The 14220-nt window shown below is 40.2% G+C and overlaps 1 protein-coding gene across 1 annotated transcript; it reads right to left on the bottom strand.

Moving 5' to 3' along the window:
* Positions 1–4492: 4492 nt before the first annotated feature.
* On the bottom strand, positions 4493–13843 carry LOC136874133 (ejaculatory bulb-specific protein 3). The gene is made up of 2 exons (XM_067147692.2): positions 13617–13843; positions 4493–4793 (listed from the first exon to the last, which is right to left on the bottom strand). The coding sequence occupies exons 1-2, from the start codon at positions 13810–13812 to the stop codon at positions 4597–4599; spliced, it is 393 nt and encodes a 130-aa protein (XP_067003793.2). The 5' UTR covers positions 13813–13843; the 3' UTR covers positions 4493–4596.
* Between the last annotated feature and the right edge of the window lie 377 nt (positions 13844–14220).

Below are 14220 nucleotides of genomic sequence, written 5' to 3'. Positions count from 1 at the left end.
GGAAAACGTTTCGATCCAATACGTGCTTTACCGAACTCGATAGATGCAGTCGCTTAAGTGCGGCCAGTATCCAGTATTCGGGAGATAGTAGGTTCGAACCCCACTGTCGGCAGCCCTGAAGATGGTTTTCCGTGGTTTCCCATTTTCACACCAGGCAAATGCTGGGGCTGTACCTTAATTAAGGCCACGGCCGATTCCTTCCCACTCCTAGCCCTTCCCTGTCCCATCGTCGCTAAAAGACCTATCTGTGTGGGTGCGACGTAAAGCAACTAGCAAAAAAAAATACGTGCTTAGACCTGATGATGCATATGCTTATTGTATCGGAACCTACTGTATCCTCACAGGTAAAGAAGTACGCAAAGAAACGGACGATAACAAGGGATCTGGACATTTATTTTAGAAATGGTGCTATAGACAACTATTTCGTACATTGTGATGGTGATGACTGATAGGAGGAAAATCTAGACTTGTTGAAGTCATATTATTCCTTAATTTTCACTATATTTACAAGTGCCTTGTAAAGTTTGATACGGGACTCTCGGACGGGATGGTATTTTTTATTTATTTACAGCTGTAAAGTTCAACGACGGCAAACATGTTTGTTTAGGTCTAATTGGCCAGAGTGCGCTTTCCACAGACAATAAACACGTGAAGAAAACTTCATTTTGATTTTGTCCCCTACTCCCATATGATCGCCGCGCTGTGAGGAGAGAGTACCGGACAGGCGGGTTGCATACCGTCGCGGTACTTGCAGTAGACGCACGGAGATAATGAAAACCTACAACCTGTTTTCCAGTCAGTGACCGGGTCAGGGATGGAATGAATGAAGCCCCCACCTTGCGGCCAGGATAGGAATTGTATCTGCTGCCCCACTGGGGCAATGATTAATGACTGACAGATGAAATGAAATGATAGTGGAGAGTGTTGCTGAAATGAAGGCTGACAGGGAAAACCGGAGTACCCGGAGAAAAACCTGTCCTGCCTCCGCTTTGTCCAGCACAAATCTCACAAGAAGTGACCGGGATTTGAACCACGGAACCCAGCGGTGAGAGACCGAAGCGCTGCCGCCTGAGCCACGGGCGCTACAGACGCACGGAGATAATGTTCCGATAATAATAATAATAATAATAATAATAATAATAATAATAATAATTGTACCGGGCGGTACACCTCTACTCTGTTTATTTAAAAGTTGCGCCAGTTGAAACTCCTCTTCTGGAGGAAGGTTGAACTTTATCTATTCTATTAATTCTCTACTTTCTCAGAAGATGTCACCACGTGGAAAATTTTGAGTTTTTGAACTGTGTCACTTTTGATGTGTTTTTGTTTCGCTTGAAGTAAGAAGTGGGAACTTTCTCTTCTAGAGGACACTACTGAAGAATTACAATAGTGCAACCTAGTGCGAAATCAAAGAACTATTTTGTTGGAGAAATTTTTATTTCAAAAGTTTGTTTCTTGTTAAATTTCTTTCTGTTATTGTTTAAGTTGGCTGTATACCCCTCTTTTCCCCTTAGTTTGGATCTAGCCAATCCCGAATTTCTTTAATTAATTTTCCACCAATAATGTGTTTCTTTTTCCTCTATGTAGGGGTTTCTTTTCCCGAACCAATAAAGATTTTGTGGGAGGGTGTTTTATTTCCCCTAACGCCTAGAATCTTCCGCGAGAGGATATAAACTGCTGATTTTGGGGTCTCCGGGCCACTTCTGTTCCATCTTTCAGTGTATTAAGTACATAGCAGGAGGCGGGAAGCGCCTCTTTCCTCGGCAGCGATCTACTACCAGGTAATGGCCTATTAATATCTTCTTTTCTTGCTAGGTCGGCAGTTTAACTCTCGCGGCGGGTTCGAAGCGTTTTCCATCATGTAACCTTTTCCTAAAATGTAACTACTCTTTTCTTCTTTTTCTTGTAAAGTTACATATTGGGATAGAGAGTGCTAACCCTCTCGAGCTCCCACTCACATTTGTTTTGAGGTGAACTTATTTTCTCAAACTTTTCTTCGTTTAGGTAATGTAAAGTGTTCTTCTCTAAGTCACCTCTGTAGTATGGGATTAGCCCTTGCGTTAGTGGCCCAGAGCCAGATTAGGTTTTAAAAGCAAAGTGTATTAGGAGTGCAAGTTCGCCTCCTCTCAAGTTGTATTTTAGAGGTCATGTATTAATCTTTTCTCACCTAATAGACCTCAGTAGGTTGGGTATTTTACCCCTGTGTATATGTCCTTTGAGGACAACTTGAAAGTTGAGTTTGGTGTGGCCTGGGAGAGGCTTAACTTTAAGAGCGAGTGGCTCTTTTCTAAAACCGAGAGTTGTATGCCTCGAGGAGGCTTTGCTGTGTAATTTGGAGCAAAGGCTCCAGGGTTTGAGTGGGGTCTTCTGCCCCTTTTGTTGAAATTGGTATATCGTAAAGTTGAGCTAGTTGCTCAAGAATTGTGTTTTCAGGGCTCGAAGCCCAAATTCTTTAATCCCTGTAATTGTACATTTCAAGTTGTATTTCGGCTACTAAGTACCTGTTCTATTTGTTGTTACCTAATTTTGAAAAGAAAATATAACCTTGTTAAATTTTAAAATTTAATTTCTCTTTAGTAGCTTGAGACCTATTCACCACCCAGCACCTTCTTTCATGCTTAACTACCACAAAAACTCGGTAACAATAATAATAATAATAATAATGAAATGAAAATCCACAGCCTGTTTCCAGTCATTTGACCGGGTCAGGAATGGAATGAATGAAGCACCCATCTAGCGGCGTGGATAAGAATTGTGCCGGCAGCCGAAGCCTGTCACACTCCTCTGGGGCCACGATTAATGAATGACAGGTGAAATGATATTGGAGAGTGTTTCTGGAATGAAATATGACAGGGAAAACCGGAGTACCCGGAGAAAAACCTGTCCCGCCTCCACTTTGTCCACCGAAAAGCTCACATGGAGTGACCGGGATTTGAACCAACAAACTCAGCGGTGAGAGGCCGGCGCGCTGGCGCATGAACTACGGAGGCTATTAATAATAATAATAATAATAATAATAATAATAATAATAATAATAATAATAATAATAATAATTTTTTGGAGCATGGGTCATGTGGAACAAGCAAGGCACAGATTATAGAGTATAACAAAGCAAGAAAATTATTCATCGACAGAGGAAAAATACAACAGTGTGCAATATGTCCTGAATGAATTAAATTTTAAGATTAAGTAATTACAGTTTAGGGATACGTGCATTTATTGAAAGAAAATATAGGCTTGAACGTCGTGTAGTGTCGTAATAATTTGCATCGCCCCTCCAGCTGAACTCGTTCCTCAAAAGCGAGGCGCAAACTGGCTCCTAAGTTGCTCCGCTCTGAGTTTATGTTAGCTGTTGTAAATAAATGAAGATGTGTGTGTCCTTAGATGAGCACAAACACACAAACTCCGAGCTAGAGAACGTGGTTAAAATACCTACCCGGTCAGGAATCGAACCCGGAGCCCTCTGAACCGAAGGCTACTGCGCTTACCAGCCAAGAAGTCGGACTAAATGGTCTTGATAACTTTTTAGTGTTTTGGGACGGGTCTGGTTCTCCTCACCCGTGTTCAATATCTTAGTCTGTAAAAGTAAGGAAAGATCACAATATGAAGATAAAGTTGGAATTCAAGAGGACAAATTGGGGCAAATATTCATTTATAGGAAGGGGAGTTAGGGATTGGAATAACTTACCAAGGGAGATGTTCAATAAATTTCCAATTTCTTTGAAAGCATTTAAGAAAAGGCTCGAAACCAACAGATAGGGAATCTGCTACCTGGGCGACTGCCCTAAATGCAGATCAGTATTGATTGATTGATTGATTGATTGATTGATTGATTGATTGATTGATTGATTGATTGATTGATTGATTGATTGATTGATTGATTGATTGATTGATTGATTGATTGATTGATTGATTGATTGATTGATTGATTGATTCCTATTTCTTCAAAAGAAAGTCGGCATTCAGAGTAGGCTTCGGTCTACAAGCGGCCACGGCTGGACCGTAGCCCGACAGCTCTGCACTCCGACCAACCAACCGAAAAGAGGACCGGTGGCCACGTCTGCAATCGGGAGACGGAAAGGAGCTGTTCGCCACCATCTGCTGTCATGAGAATGGTTTACCTGGTTTACCATCCTGCTGCACTAAGGCGAACGCCAGGGCAGTTCCTAGTATAGGCCACGGCCACCAACCCAGTCACCTTCACCGTACATCTCTTTCACCTATCTAAATCTCCTGGCCTGAGTTAAGGCGTAACCTTCTAAGAGGCTTCCGTACCCCGTCAGGGAACGGAATGGAAAGATGTTTTAGTAGTAGCAGTCAAAAAAAAGTATGTAACAATCAACGACAGAAAGTAAAATAGGAATTAAATAATAACAGAAGTATTGGGATGTAAGTGCAGCTGTAAAGAGTAACACACTGTGCGGTATTGTGTTCACCTTTTTACGTTAATATTTGTGGAATAAAGGATTTCACATTCCAAGGTACATTCGTATTAAGGTAAAATATATTTTATTTTAAATTTATCTACAATAACTAGTACAACATCGAAATGCTGACTCTATGCTCAATCTGTGTTTTCACTGTACAATCACTGGTTTAGATGTTGATGCCGCGCTTCCTGGCTTCCTCCTCGTACTTCTTGGTGTACTCTCCTGTGGGGTCCCACTTGGCCTTCAGCTTCTTCCAGGCGTCAGCGTTGTTGTCGATGATCCATTTGATGACCTTCTCTGACTTCTCCTTCTGGGTGTCGGTACACTTCTTACATTCAGTAGCCAGAGCATCAGGAAGGGCACCTTGAATAAAACGTTAAGAGGCATGAGTGCAATGTGCGGCATAAACCCAAATACTAAATATGAAGTGTTATGTATTGCAATACTTGATTTATGAACAGAAATAACTAATATATTTTATAAGTGTGAAGTTCTGAAAACCTCTGGAATAGATGTACAGGGTGATCATTATGCCTGAACTCTCATTACTATACTTCCAACTACTTGTATCAGAACATTCACTTTCAGCTTTTCCAATTATTTCATTTTTTATATCAGTTCCAACGTACAAGTTGTCTGATTATCTCATTTTCCTTTCATGCATGGCCCTCCCCGCTTCACTGAAGGTCAAGCTGTTAATGATCGTGTTTCATGCCAATATTACCTGTGGCTAAACAAAAAGGCACTCAACACCCTGTCCTGAGAAACTAATAAAAGATGATGAGTATTTGGCTCTGGTACAAAAAAAAGCATCCGGTAAAGGAATAGAAAGGAAATTAGAGGGACTTGCTTCGTTGATCTATGCCCGGCTTGGAATGGCACTTAATACATCTCTGCCGTCTTGTCTGGGTTCGATTCCCGACTCTAAAGCTCGTTTGAAGGACACGAACGAAATGCACTGAATCACAGACAACATTATTCATAGGTAAGAAAGAATTGGCGTCTCTGTCTGTACGTCTTCCATACAATACGTCATCACTCCTATACCGGTGTGTAAAATACATGGAATTTTTTTTTTTTTTTTGCTAGCGGCTTTACGTCGCACCGACACAGATAGGTCTTATGGCGACGATGGGATAGGAAAGGCCTAGGAGTTGGAAGGAAGCGGCCGTGGCCTTAATTAAGGTACAGCCCCAGCATTTGCCTGGTGTGAAAATGGGAAACCACGGAAAACCATCTTCAGGGCTGCCGATAGTGGGATTCGAACCTACTATCTCCCGGATGCAAGCTCACAGCCGCGCGCCTCTACACGCACGGACATGGCATTTTACAAAAATATTCGCACAAGGAGCCTGTCATATGAATAAATGTGTTTTATTAAAAAATTAATAAACTTGAAATATAGTATTTATTAACGTATTTGTGAAAGGTTTATAGAATACCGTAGAATGGGTTGGTGTCTGTTTTCCTCGTTTAATCATACCAATATATTTTTTTGCTAGGGGCTTTACGTCGCACCGACACAGATAGGTCTTATGACGACGATGGGATAGGATAGGCCTAGGAGTTGGAAGGAAGCGGCCGTGGCCTTAATTAAGGTACAGCCCCAGCACTTGCCTTGTGTGAAAATGGGAAACCACGGAAAACCATCTTCAGGGCTGCCGACAGTGGGATTCGAACCCCCTATCTCCCGGATGCAAACTCACAGCCGCGCGCCTCTACGCGCACGGCCAATTCGCCCGGTCATACCAATATTAGTGGACCAGTTCAGCTGAAATTAATAATTAATGTTATTGATCTTTACGTCCCACTAACTATGTTTTGACGGTCTTCAGAGAGAACGAGGTGCCAGAATTTTGTCCCGCAAGAGTTCTTTTAAGTGCCCATAAATATACAGACACGAGGCTAACGTATTTGAACACCTTCAGATACCACCGAACTGAGCCAGGATAGAACCTGCCAAGTTTGGGTCAAAAGAGCGTTGCCTCAACCGCCTGAGCCATTCAGCCCGGCTGAGCTGAAATGTAGTAGGGTAAATCTCAGATATTCATTTCGAACAAAGGCCTAATAATGAACCGTTTCTGAATGTCGGCCTTTAATACGTATGTATTTGCTGAACTTCCACAAAATTTGTCCGATAAAAATAATAAAAAATAATAGGCAAATGGTTCGTCCTATCACTAAATAAAACAGAGTATCTACATAATATTCAGAATTCAGTTTTCTATCAAAATAGGGTAATTTTCTTTGTAACACTGTTGGTTCCCTAGGAAATTACACCTTTGCATGTTAGAAAATGCGTGTTTACAATAGCATTTCACTAACTCACTCTTGTTAACTGAAGTGTAATGACTGAGTGAGTTGGCCTTGCGATTAGAGTCGCAAAACTGTGAGGTTGCATTGCGGAGATGGCAGGTTCGGATCCCACTCTCGGCAGCTCTCAAGTTGGTATTCCGTGGTCCTATTTTCACCAGCCAAATGCTGGGGCTGTACCTTCATTAATGTCACGGCCTGTACCTCCGCAATCCTAGCTCTTTCCCATCCTTACGTCGTGGAAACCTTGGATGTGTTAGTGCGACTTTAAACCTCTAAGAAAAGAATGAAGTAGGATCGGTCTCTTTGGTTCAGTTGTATAAACCAACCCGTCCATGCCAGGTAGGCCTACATTAGCTTGTTGAGTAAAAGGAAAAGGAATGAATTTGTAGTTATATGTGACAGTTGATACCGTGATCATAGCCACGGAACCTCCAGTTTTACGTGAAATCCGAACTACAGAGAGGTAACTTTTCTTTTCAAAACTCCTACAAGTATTGGTCTCAGTTCGGATCATGGTTACCTTGTTGACAAACAGTTAGTAGGAAGTTAGTAGGAATGGTTAGTAGGAAGTGTCGTTCAGCTCGCTCTTCCGCAATGTAGCCAGAGTACGGGTTCTAATAGGCTCAACCCCCAACGTTTATGCAAATCTCAAAGCAGAACTGTTATCCGGGATAAGGTATATTTGTTACTCGCTACATTAAGTTAGCATGCTATCCGATAAATACCTCAACAACCGGGCTCTAGTGATAACTACACTCCCTTAATTAAGCCGAGAAGCGTGTGAAAACCCCGCTCTTGACCATTCAAAATGTTGATTTGTGTGGCTTAATCGAAAACGTGGACGCTAGTACAGACACCACACCGATACTTGATATCAGACAATTCACAACAAATACTAAGTACACGAGATAATGATCAATATACCCCTCAAGTCCCTAATATGAAGAAACATAAAGCAACGACAAGAATTTTGAATGTAGCTCTTAAAGATAGGAAACATCCTAATATGAATATAAGGTTGCAATTCAGTAGGACAAACTGGGGCAAGTAGTCTTCTGTAGGAAGAGGAATTAGGGAATGGAATAAACTATCATGGAAAATATTCGATAAATTTCCAAGTTCTTTAAAATATTTTCAAGAAAGACTAGGTAAAGAACTGATTTGATTGATTGATTGATTGATTGATTGATTGATTGATTGATTGATTGATTGATTGATTGATTGATTGATTGATTGATTGATTGATCGATCGATCGATCGATTGATTGATTGATTGATTGATTGATTGATTGATTGATTGATTGATTGATTGATTGATTGATTGATTGATTGATTGATTGATTGATTGATTGATTGATTGATTGATTGATTGATTGATTGATTGATTGATTGATTGATTGATTGATTGATTGATTGATTGATTGATTGATTGATTGATTGATTGATTGATTGATTGATTGATTGATTGATTGATTGATTGATTGATTGATTGATTGATTGATTGATTGATTGATTGATTGATCCTTGTACAGGTAACCCCAGTGTTTGGAGTGGAGTTTCTATTTCTGGACCTAAAGGACTCAGCATCCACCAGATGACATTACCAAGTCTACCTCTGTCCAAAAGAGTTTTATCTTCGTTACCATCTGACAATGCAATGGAGGGAAGGTCGCCTAAATGGCACAATTTCAGACGCTCTGCAACTCCATAACTCATTGTTTGAAAATAATGCACATTATGATTTATTTGAAACTGTGTCAGTATGACGTCAAACCACGAGCGGGGTCGATGACCACAACGTTTCGTTTCTTAAAATAATAATTATCATAACCAACATCAAACCATCAATTAACTCCATATTATACGATGATTGCCAACGGCCGTAGCGGTGTTGAAACATCGGATTCCGTGAGATCTCCGAAGCTAAGCAACATTGGGTGTGGTCGGGAGTTGGATGGGTTGCCACGCGCTGTTGGTGGGGGGTAAGGGAATGGAGGAGCGGAAAGGATCTGGCCACCCTACCGCATGTAAACTCCGGCTCAGGAACACCTCTGCGGAGGTTCGAACCTGCCTTCGGGCAGAATAACCCTTACCTTACCTATACGATGATAGTATAAAGAAGTTCATTAACATTTATATTCCAAACAGGTCCGGCCCGTTAACGATTTAATTTTTAAAAGAAATATAAAGTTGTATCTGTTTGTCTCCTCCATTTCCCTGTTCTTTAACAGCCTTTTGTTTTTATCCCACACTTCCATATCAAGAATTATGATCTATCATGATGACCCCTCAATGAGCGTTGATGCCCGCCAGTTTGATGAAGCTGGGCAACAGAAACTAGCTCGCTGGGTATGCTGCTATAGAGGCATGATTTTTTGCATTAATTTATGATCGATTTCGCGAGAAGGAAACAATGTTTCGCGTTATTTCGATAATTTGGGCTGACCCCATCATTTTAATTTCACTCTAATAATTTCCCAAAATTATTCATAAATGTATTACTTCTTGATATTTAGAAAAGTATTTCTGAGAAAGATAGATTAATAAAGAGAAACAGCGTTGATTATCGTTCATTATTTCTTATGTAATGCTCATTATGGCTTTATTACATTACAAATTACTATTTCACTCTTCATGACCATAGCAATAAGGGATTTTACAGAATATTAATACGAATATATTCTTCGGTCGAAATTAGAAACCCTTATTCTGCCTTCTGTTTCCCTTCACACACGTGATATTGGAATTTCAGGATCGTTATATTCCTTGAATTTTGCTCCAGTTTCGCACTTATCGCAAAATAAATAAATTTCACTTTAAATTGGCCTTGTCACTTCAATTAGCTGTAATTCGTGAAAACAGAATCATTAATTCCTTAACAAGAATCATATGATTCGATAAGATCTCTAAAAACCGCCTCAAAATAATGTTTGTCCCCTTTAAAGTTAATGCGAAAAAATCATTCCTCTAGGGATGCAGAAGAACTGGGACTAATGATGTAAGATCCTATATATTCGAAGATGGCAGTGTATGCTTATGTCCTTTTTTTTTGTTTTTTGTTTTTTGCAAATCCTCTTCCCGTATAGACCTGTCCACATGTACATCCTACTCGTCCTGTTCCTTTATTTCTACGCATAGTGCTTAATGTTCGAATGCCATACATACTCTAGAATTAGTTAGCAGCCAATTCAGAGGTCACAGCATAACTGGACATAGAGGTCAGGACTTCTTTTCGTCCGATGAATTTCTCTCACCAACAAGGCTCCGTATAAATCTGTTCTGTTAGTGAGACTTCGTATTCTAGATGTGTTATGATACGAGCCGGGAATTGTAGGTGCTACACTGTAATTCCTTTTCGCTAGTACAATGCCCAAATTAGCTTCTCTTGCAAAGAAAACAGAAAATGAACACTCCTAACTGTATTTTAGTTGCACTATTTTCTTGCACATGTTCTCAATGCTAGCACCTGTAATATTGTTACCTTTTTCCATTCTTTATTACCCTTTTGGCGCGTTTCCCGCATTTTACTCCTAAATAAATTAAACAAAAAAAGACGAACTTTTTTTCTGTAAAACTTGGTTCTATATAGTTTCTCAATTCATCGCTAGAATCGTAGACTCCCTATACTGCTCTAATAGAGAGCTTAAGTACGAACTTGGTTATTGTTGAACTATTAGCTTGCCGCCCTTCATTAGATGCTTATCTGCTGGCCTTGTTATTATTACGTTGGTGACGGTTCAGAACACGCTCTGACCGTGTGTGGTACGTGCCATTGTCCTGTTAGCAAATAGCTTAATATTATGCTATTTGATATCATTGTAGTATCAGTATCAAGTATTCTGAAACAGAAAATGAACGTCGAGAAAATACTAAACAGTTTAATGCTGATGGTATTCAGAGCGACGGGTTAGTTCTGAGATGGAATGGCTGTGATAATTCCATAACAATTGATACAAAAAAAAACTACGTAATCATGCTATGCAGTATCTAACTAGGGTAAAACATGAAGAATGAGGAGGCTATGTCTGTTAGGTCATCAGCCCAGAGGCTGGTTGAATCTTCAAATAGCACCACCAAAGGTTATGCGGTTATAAGGAAACCCCAAAAACCAATGGCAGCACCAAACTGAGGCGTACTGGGCAAGATAAGTGAGGTAGTTTGCCATTGCTTTCCTCACTGGGTCAGAAAGTACTATTGCAGCACGACTGGCCCTATGAGAAGCACCTTTCATAACACTCAGATGCACTAGTCATGCTCCGAATGTCATTACTCAGCACTACCCATACCCTAGCAACTTCCATATTGTCACAGCCATGGATGTTGACTGGGACTTCGGTGGAAGCTACACTTTACTCTGGCCTGTGCCAAGAGATGGATGCAAAAGTACTGTGTCCATCAAGAAATAACAGCAGGCAGGATTAGACTACATGAAATCTTAAATGGGCTGTTGTGATGGATGTGAAGAAAGCAGATACTAGAGCAGAGCTTAGCCAATAAACCCTGACCTTAAGGATGTTGCAACAAACAGGCCTTTAATATCGACTGCAAACAAAATATGCACCACTTGTGTCTGTTGACAATGAACATACCTTTTCTATGTATAAGTATGTACTTAGTGACCGGAGATGCAACCTCACTGAAAATGACATTGTACTGTTATCTGTTTAACAGATTTCTGGAGATGTGATTTTAATATCATTATGCACTGGGACTTGCTTTAGACAGATTTTTTAATCCATGATAACATGAGTAAATTTCGTGTCCTTTTATATGATGTAAAACTGGTTTTAATGATGTTTTATGAATATTTACATTTAAAATTTGCACCCGTTTTACACATTTTTCGACTACATTAAAGCACTTTTTTGCACCTTTTTAACAACAATGTTGCATCTAAAATTCCTAGCTCTAGTTACGATCAACTCAATTATAGATTTCAGTACATCACACAGTGGAGACACATTTAATTAAGTAAAGTTATTAACTTCTATTTTCCCTTGTGAGTGAGTGTTACCTCCAACTCCTTGGTCATATTTTCAGAACAGGACAGAATTCGGAAAATACCATTTTTCAAGGCAGAGTTGAAGGCAGAAGACCACGAGGAAGAACAGCAAGCAGATGGTTAGATCAAGCGAAAAATACCACTGGCCTACACTTTCAGATTATATTAAGGTCAGTTGAAGTCCGCTCTGGGTGGAGATATCTCGTAAAGGTTGCAATACAAAATTGATAAGGCACTCAGCAAATATCAGAACGTCTAACAGTTATAATGATTCTGATGAATATATTTTCAATAGCGTTTGATTTTCCAGTTATTTGATCACGTAGTAAAGAATTTACTGTACGTAAATTGAATTTATTTAATGTTATATCCATCACGTACTTTTTGTAAACTTCCTCATGGTAACGTGAGGGCTACCTAAATGAAAATACGCGAATTCGATTTTCCGACATGAAGTCAAGAAATAACGAGACTTCCGCTTGTGGAGAGGCACATATCCTTGTGATCACTCGATTTCTAGCCCGTAAATATTTTGCATAGGAAGAATTGACGGGGCAAGATATTAAGTGTAATAATAACTGTGAAAAAAATATAACTATTTTTGAAGCATTTCTCGTGTGATCCTGTCATTTAGCCCATCAACGTGTATATACTAAACCATGTCCTATTGAAGGATCAACAGGGTGAACACAAACTCCACCAACAAATTTTCGGAGGTTGTTCAGGGATACCCTTTGAGTGACTGTATCACTAAGCCATCACGCTCCCATTTGTAAAGACTCTTTTCAGTAAATGAACCTATCACACAAGCCAAGGATAATCAGCCCGTGAGACGAAACTAGCTATCTGGTACTTCTTCTACTTGCCCGAGCTTGTCTTTTAATGTTATTACTCTTATACGACATCGTCTAGTTACCTACTGAGTATTACATACATACATCTTCATTATACACCATCATGCCTTCCACCATTCAGTCTGCAAGCCTCTTTGAGTTAACTACATGCTGTCACAATTCTTTATTCGTAACTAGTTGTCTGGCCTCGTTTAGTTCTATACATCTTATATTTAAATCATTAGAAACTAAGTTTAACCACCCCCGTCTCAGTCTCTCTCTACTTCTCTTACCCTCAATAACAGAGTGCATTATCCTCCTCCATTCGTCTCACATGATCCCACAACCGAAGCCGGTTAATGCGTAGAACTTCATCCATCGAGTTCATTTCTAACTTATGCTTTTATCTCCCCATTTCGAGTACTCGCCTCCATCGTCACTAACTGTTTGTACCAGCAATCATTCTCGCTACTTTCATGTTTATTACTCAAACTTATGAATAAGATATCTTGAGTCCATCCAGCTTTCACTCCCGTAAAGCAACGTTTGTCTGAAAACAGACCGGTGTAAACATAGTATAGGATAGTATTAGGTTTGTACATTTAGAGTGCAATTCATTTCCTTTATTCCAAGGGGTTTTCCACTTTAGATTAATATTAGAAGAGTTTTACATTCTCATCACCGTTTTCAAGTGACTCTCACCACTATTACCCCTAATTAATCCACCAAAGCACCTAGGACCATACAGATTGTTGTTACTTTTACAGAGAGAGTATTCGCGTGGTTTGGGGCACGTAGCTGTCAGCTTATATTCGGGAGATATTGGGTTCGAATTTCACTATCGACAGCCCTGAATATGGTTTTCCGTGGTTTCCCATTTTCCATCAGGCAAATAATGGGACTGTTACCTAATAAAGGCCACGAACACTTCCTTCCCGCTTATAACCCTTCCCTATCCTATCGTCCCCGTAAGACCTATATGTGTAGGTGCGACGTAAAGCAAATTCCAAAAAGAAAAAATTATAAAGTACTTACTTCTGAGCGTCTTGCCTTCTTCTGGACAGCTCTTGTCGTCTCCGGCCAACAGACAATCCAAGTACACCTTCCTTAAGCGCTCATTGTCGAGGATCTCGTCCACGTTGATGTTGTCCCACTTGGTGGTGTAAGTGTCCTCAGCCAGGACGACAGCCACGGTGGCGAGGAGGACGCACAGTGCCAGTACTCGGTTCATGTTGGTAGGAGAGTGTGTGATGTTGTCTGACCTACACACACTTATATACCACACCTACGTTATGCAGACTAAAAAGAAGGGGAAATAATCAGCCGGCTTTGCTGCTAATCAAGGTCAAAATGTATGCATTTATTGCAATCCACATTTGTTTTTTGCAACTTGTAGAAGAAGCTTGTCCGTCACGCGTGAGAGCCAATCTTTTCCCCGGATTATGGAGTTGTCTCTCATTGAACAAGTTGCTCCTTCTTAGGATAACTTTGACGTCACTGAGGGATTCGACTAATACTCAAAGCTCACGTTTAAAATACAAAACCAAGTCCATAGCTATTCTCTTACTTACACTATGTCTAAACGCTGAGAATGTGATTATACTGATTATAAAGGCCCCAGAGCATGCGACCTTCTGAT

The sequence above is a fragment of the Anabrus simplex genome, chromosome 5, assembly GCF_040414725.1.
Source record: "Anabrus simplex isolate iqAnaSimp1 chromosome 5, ASM4041472v1, whole genome shotgun sequence".
NCBI lineage: Eukaryota > Metazoa > Arthropoda > Insecta > Orthoptera > Tettigoniidae > Anabrus > Anabrus simplex.
This window is presented reverse-complemented; position numbering and strand designations above follow the sequence as displayed.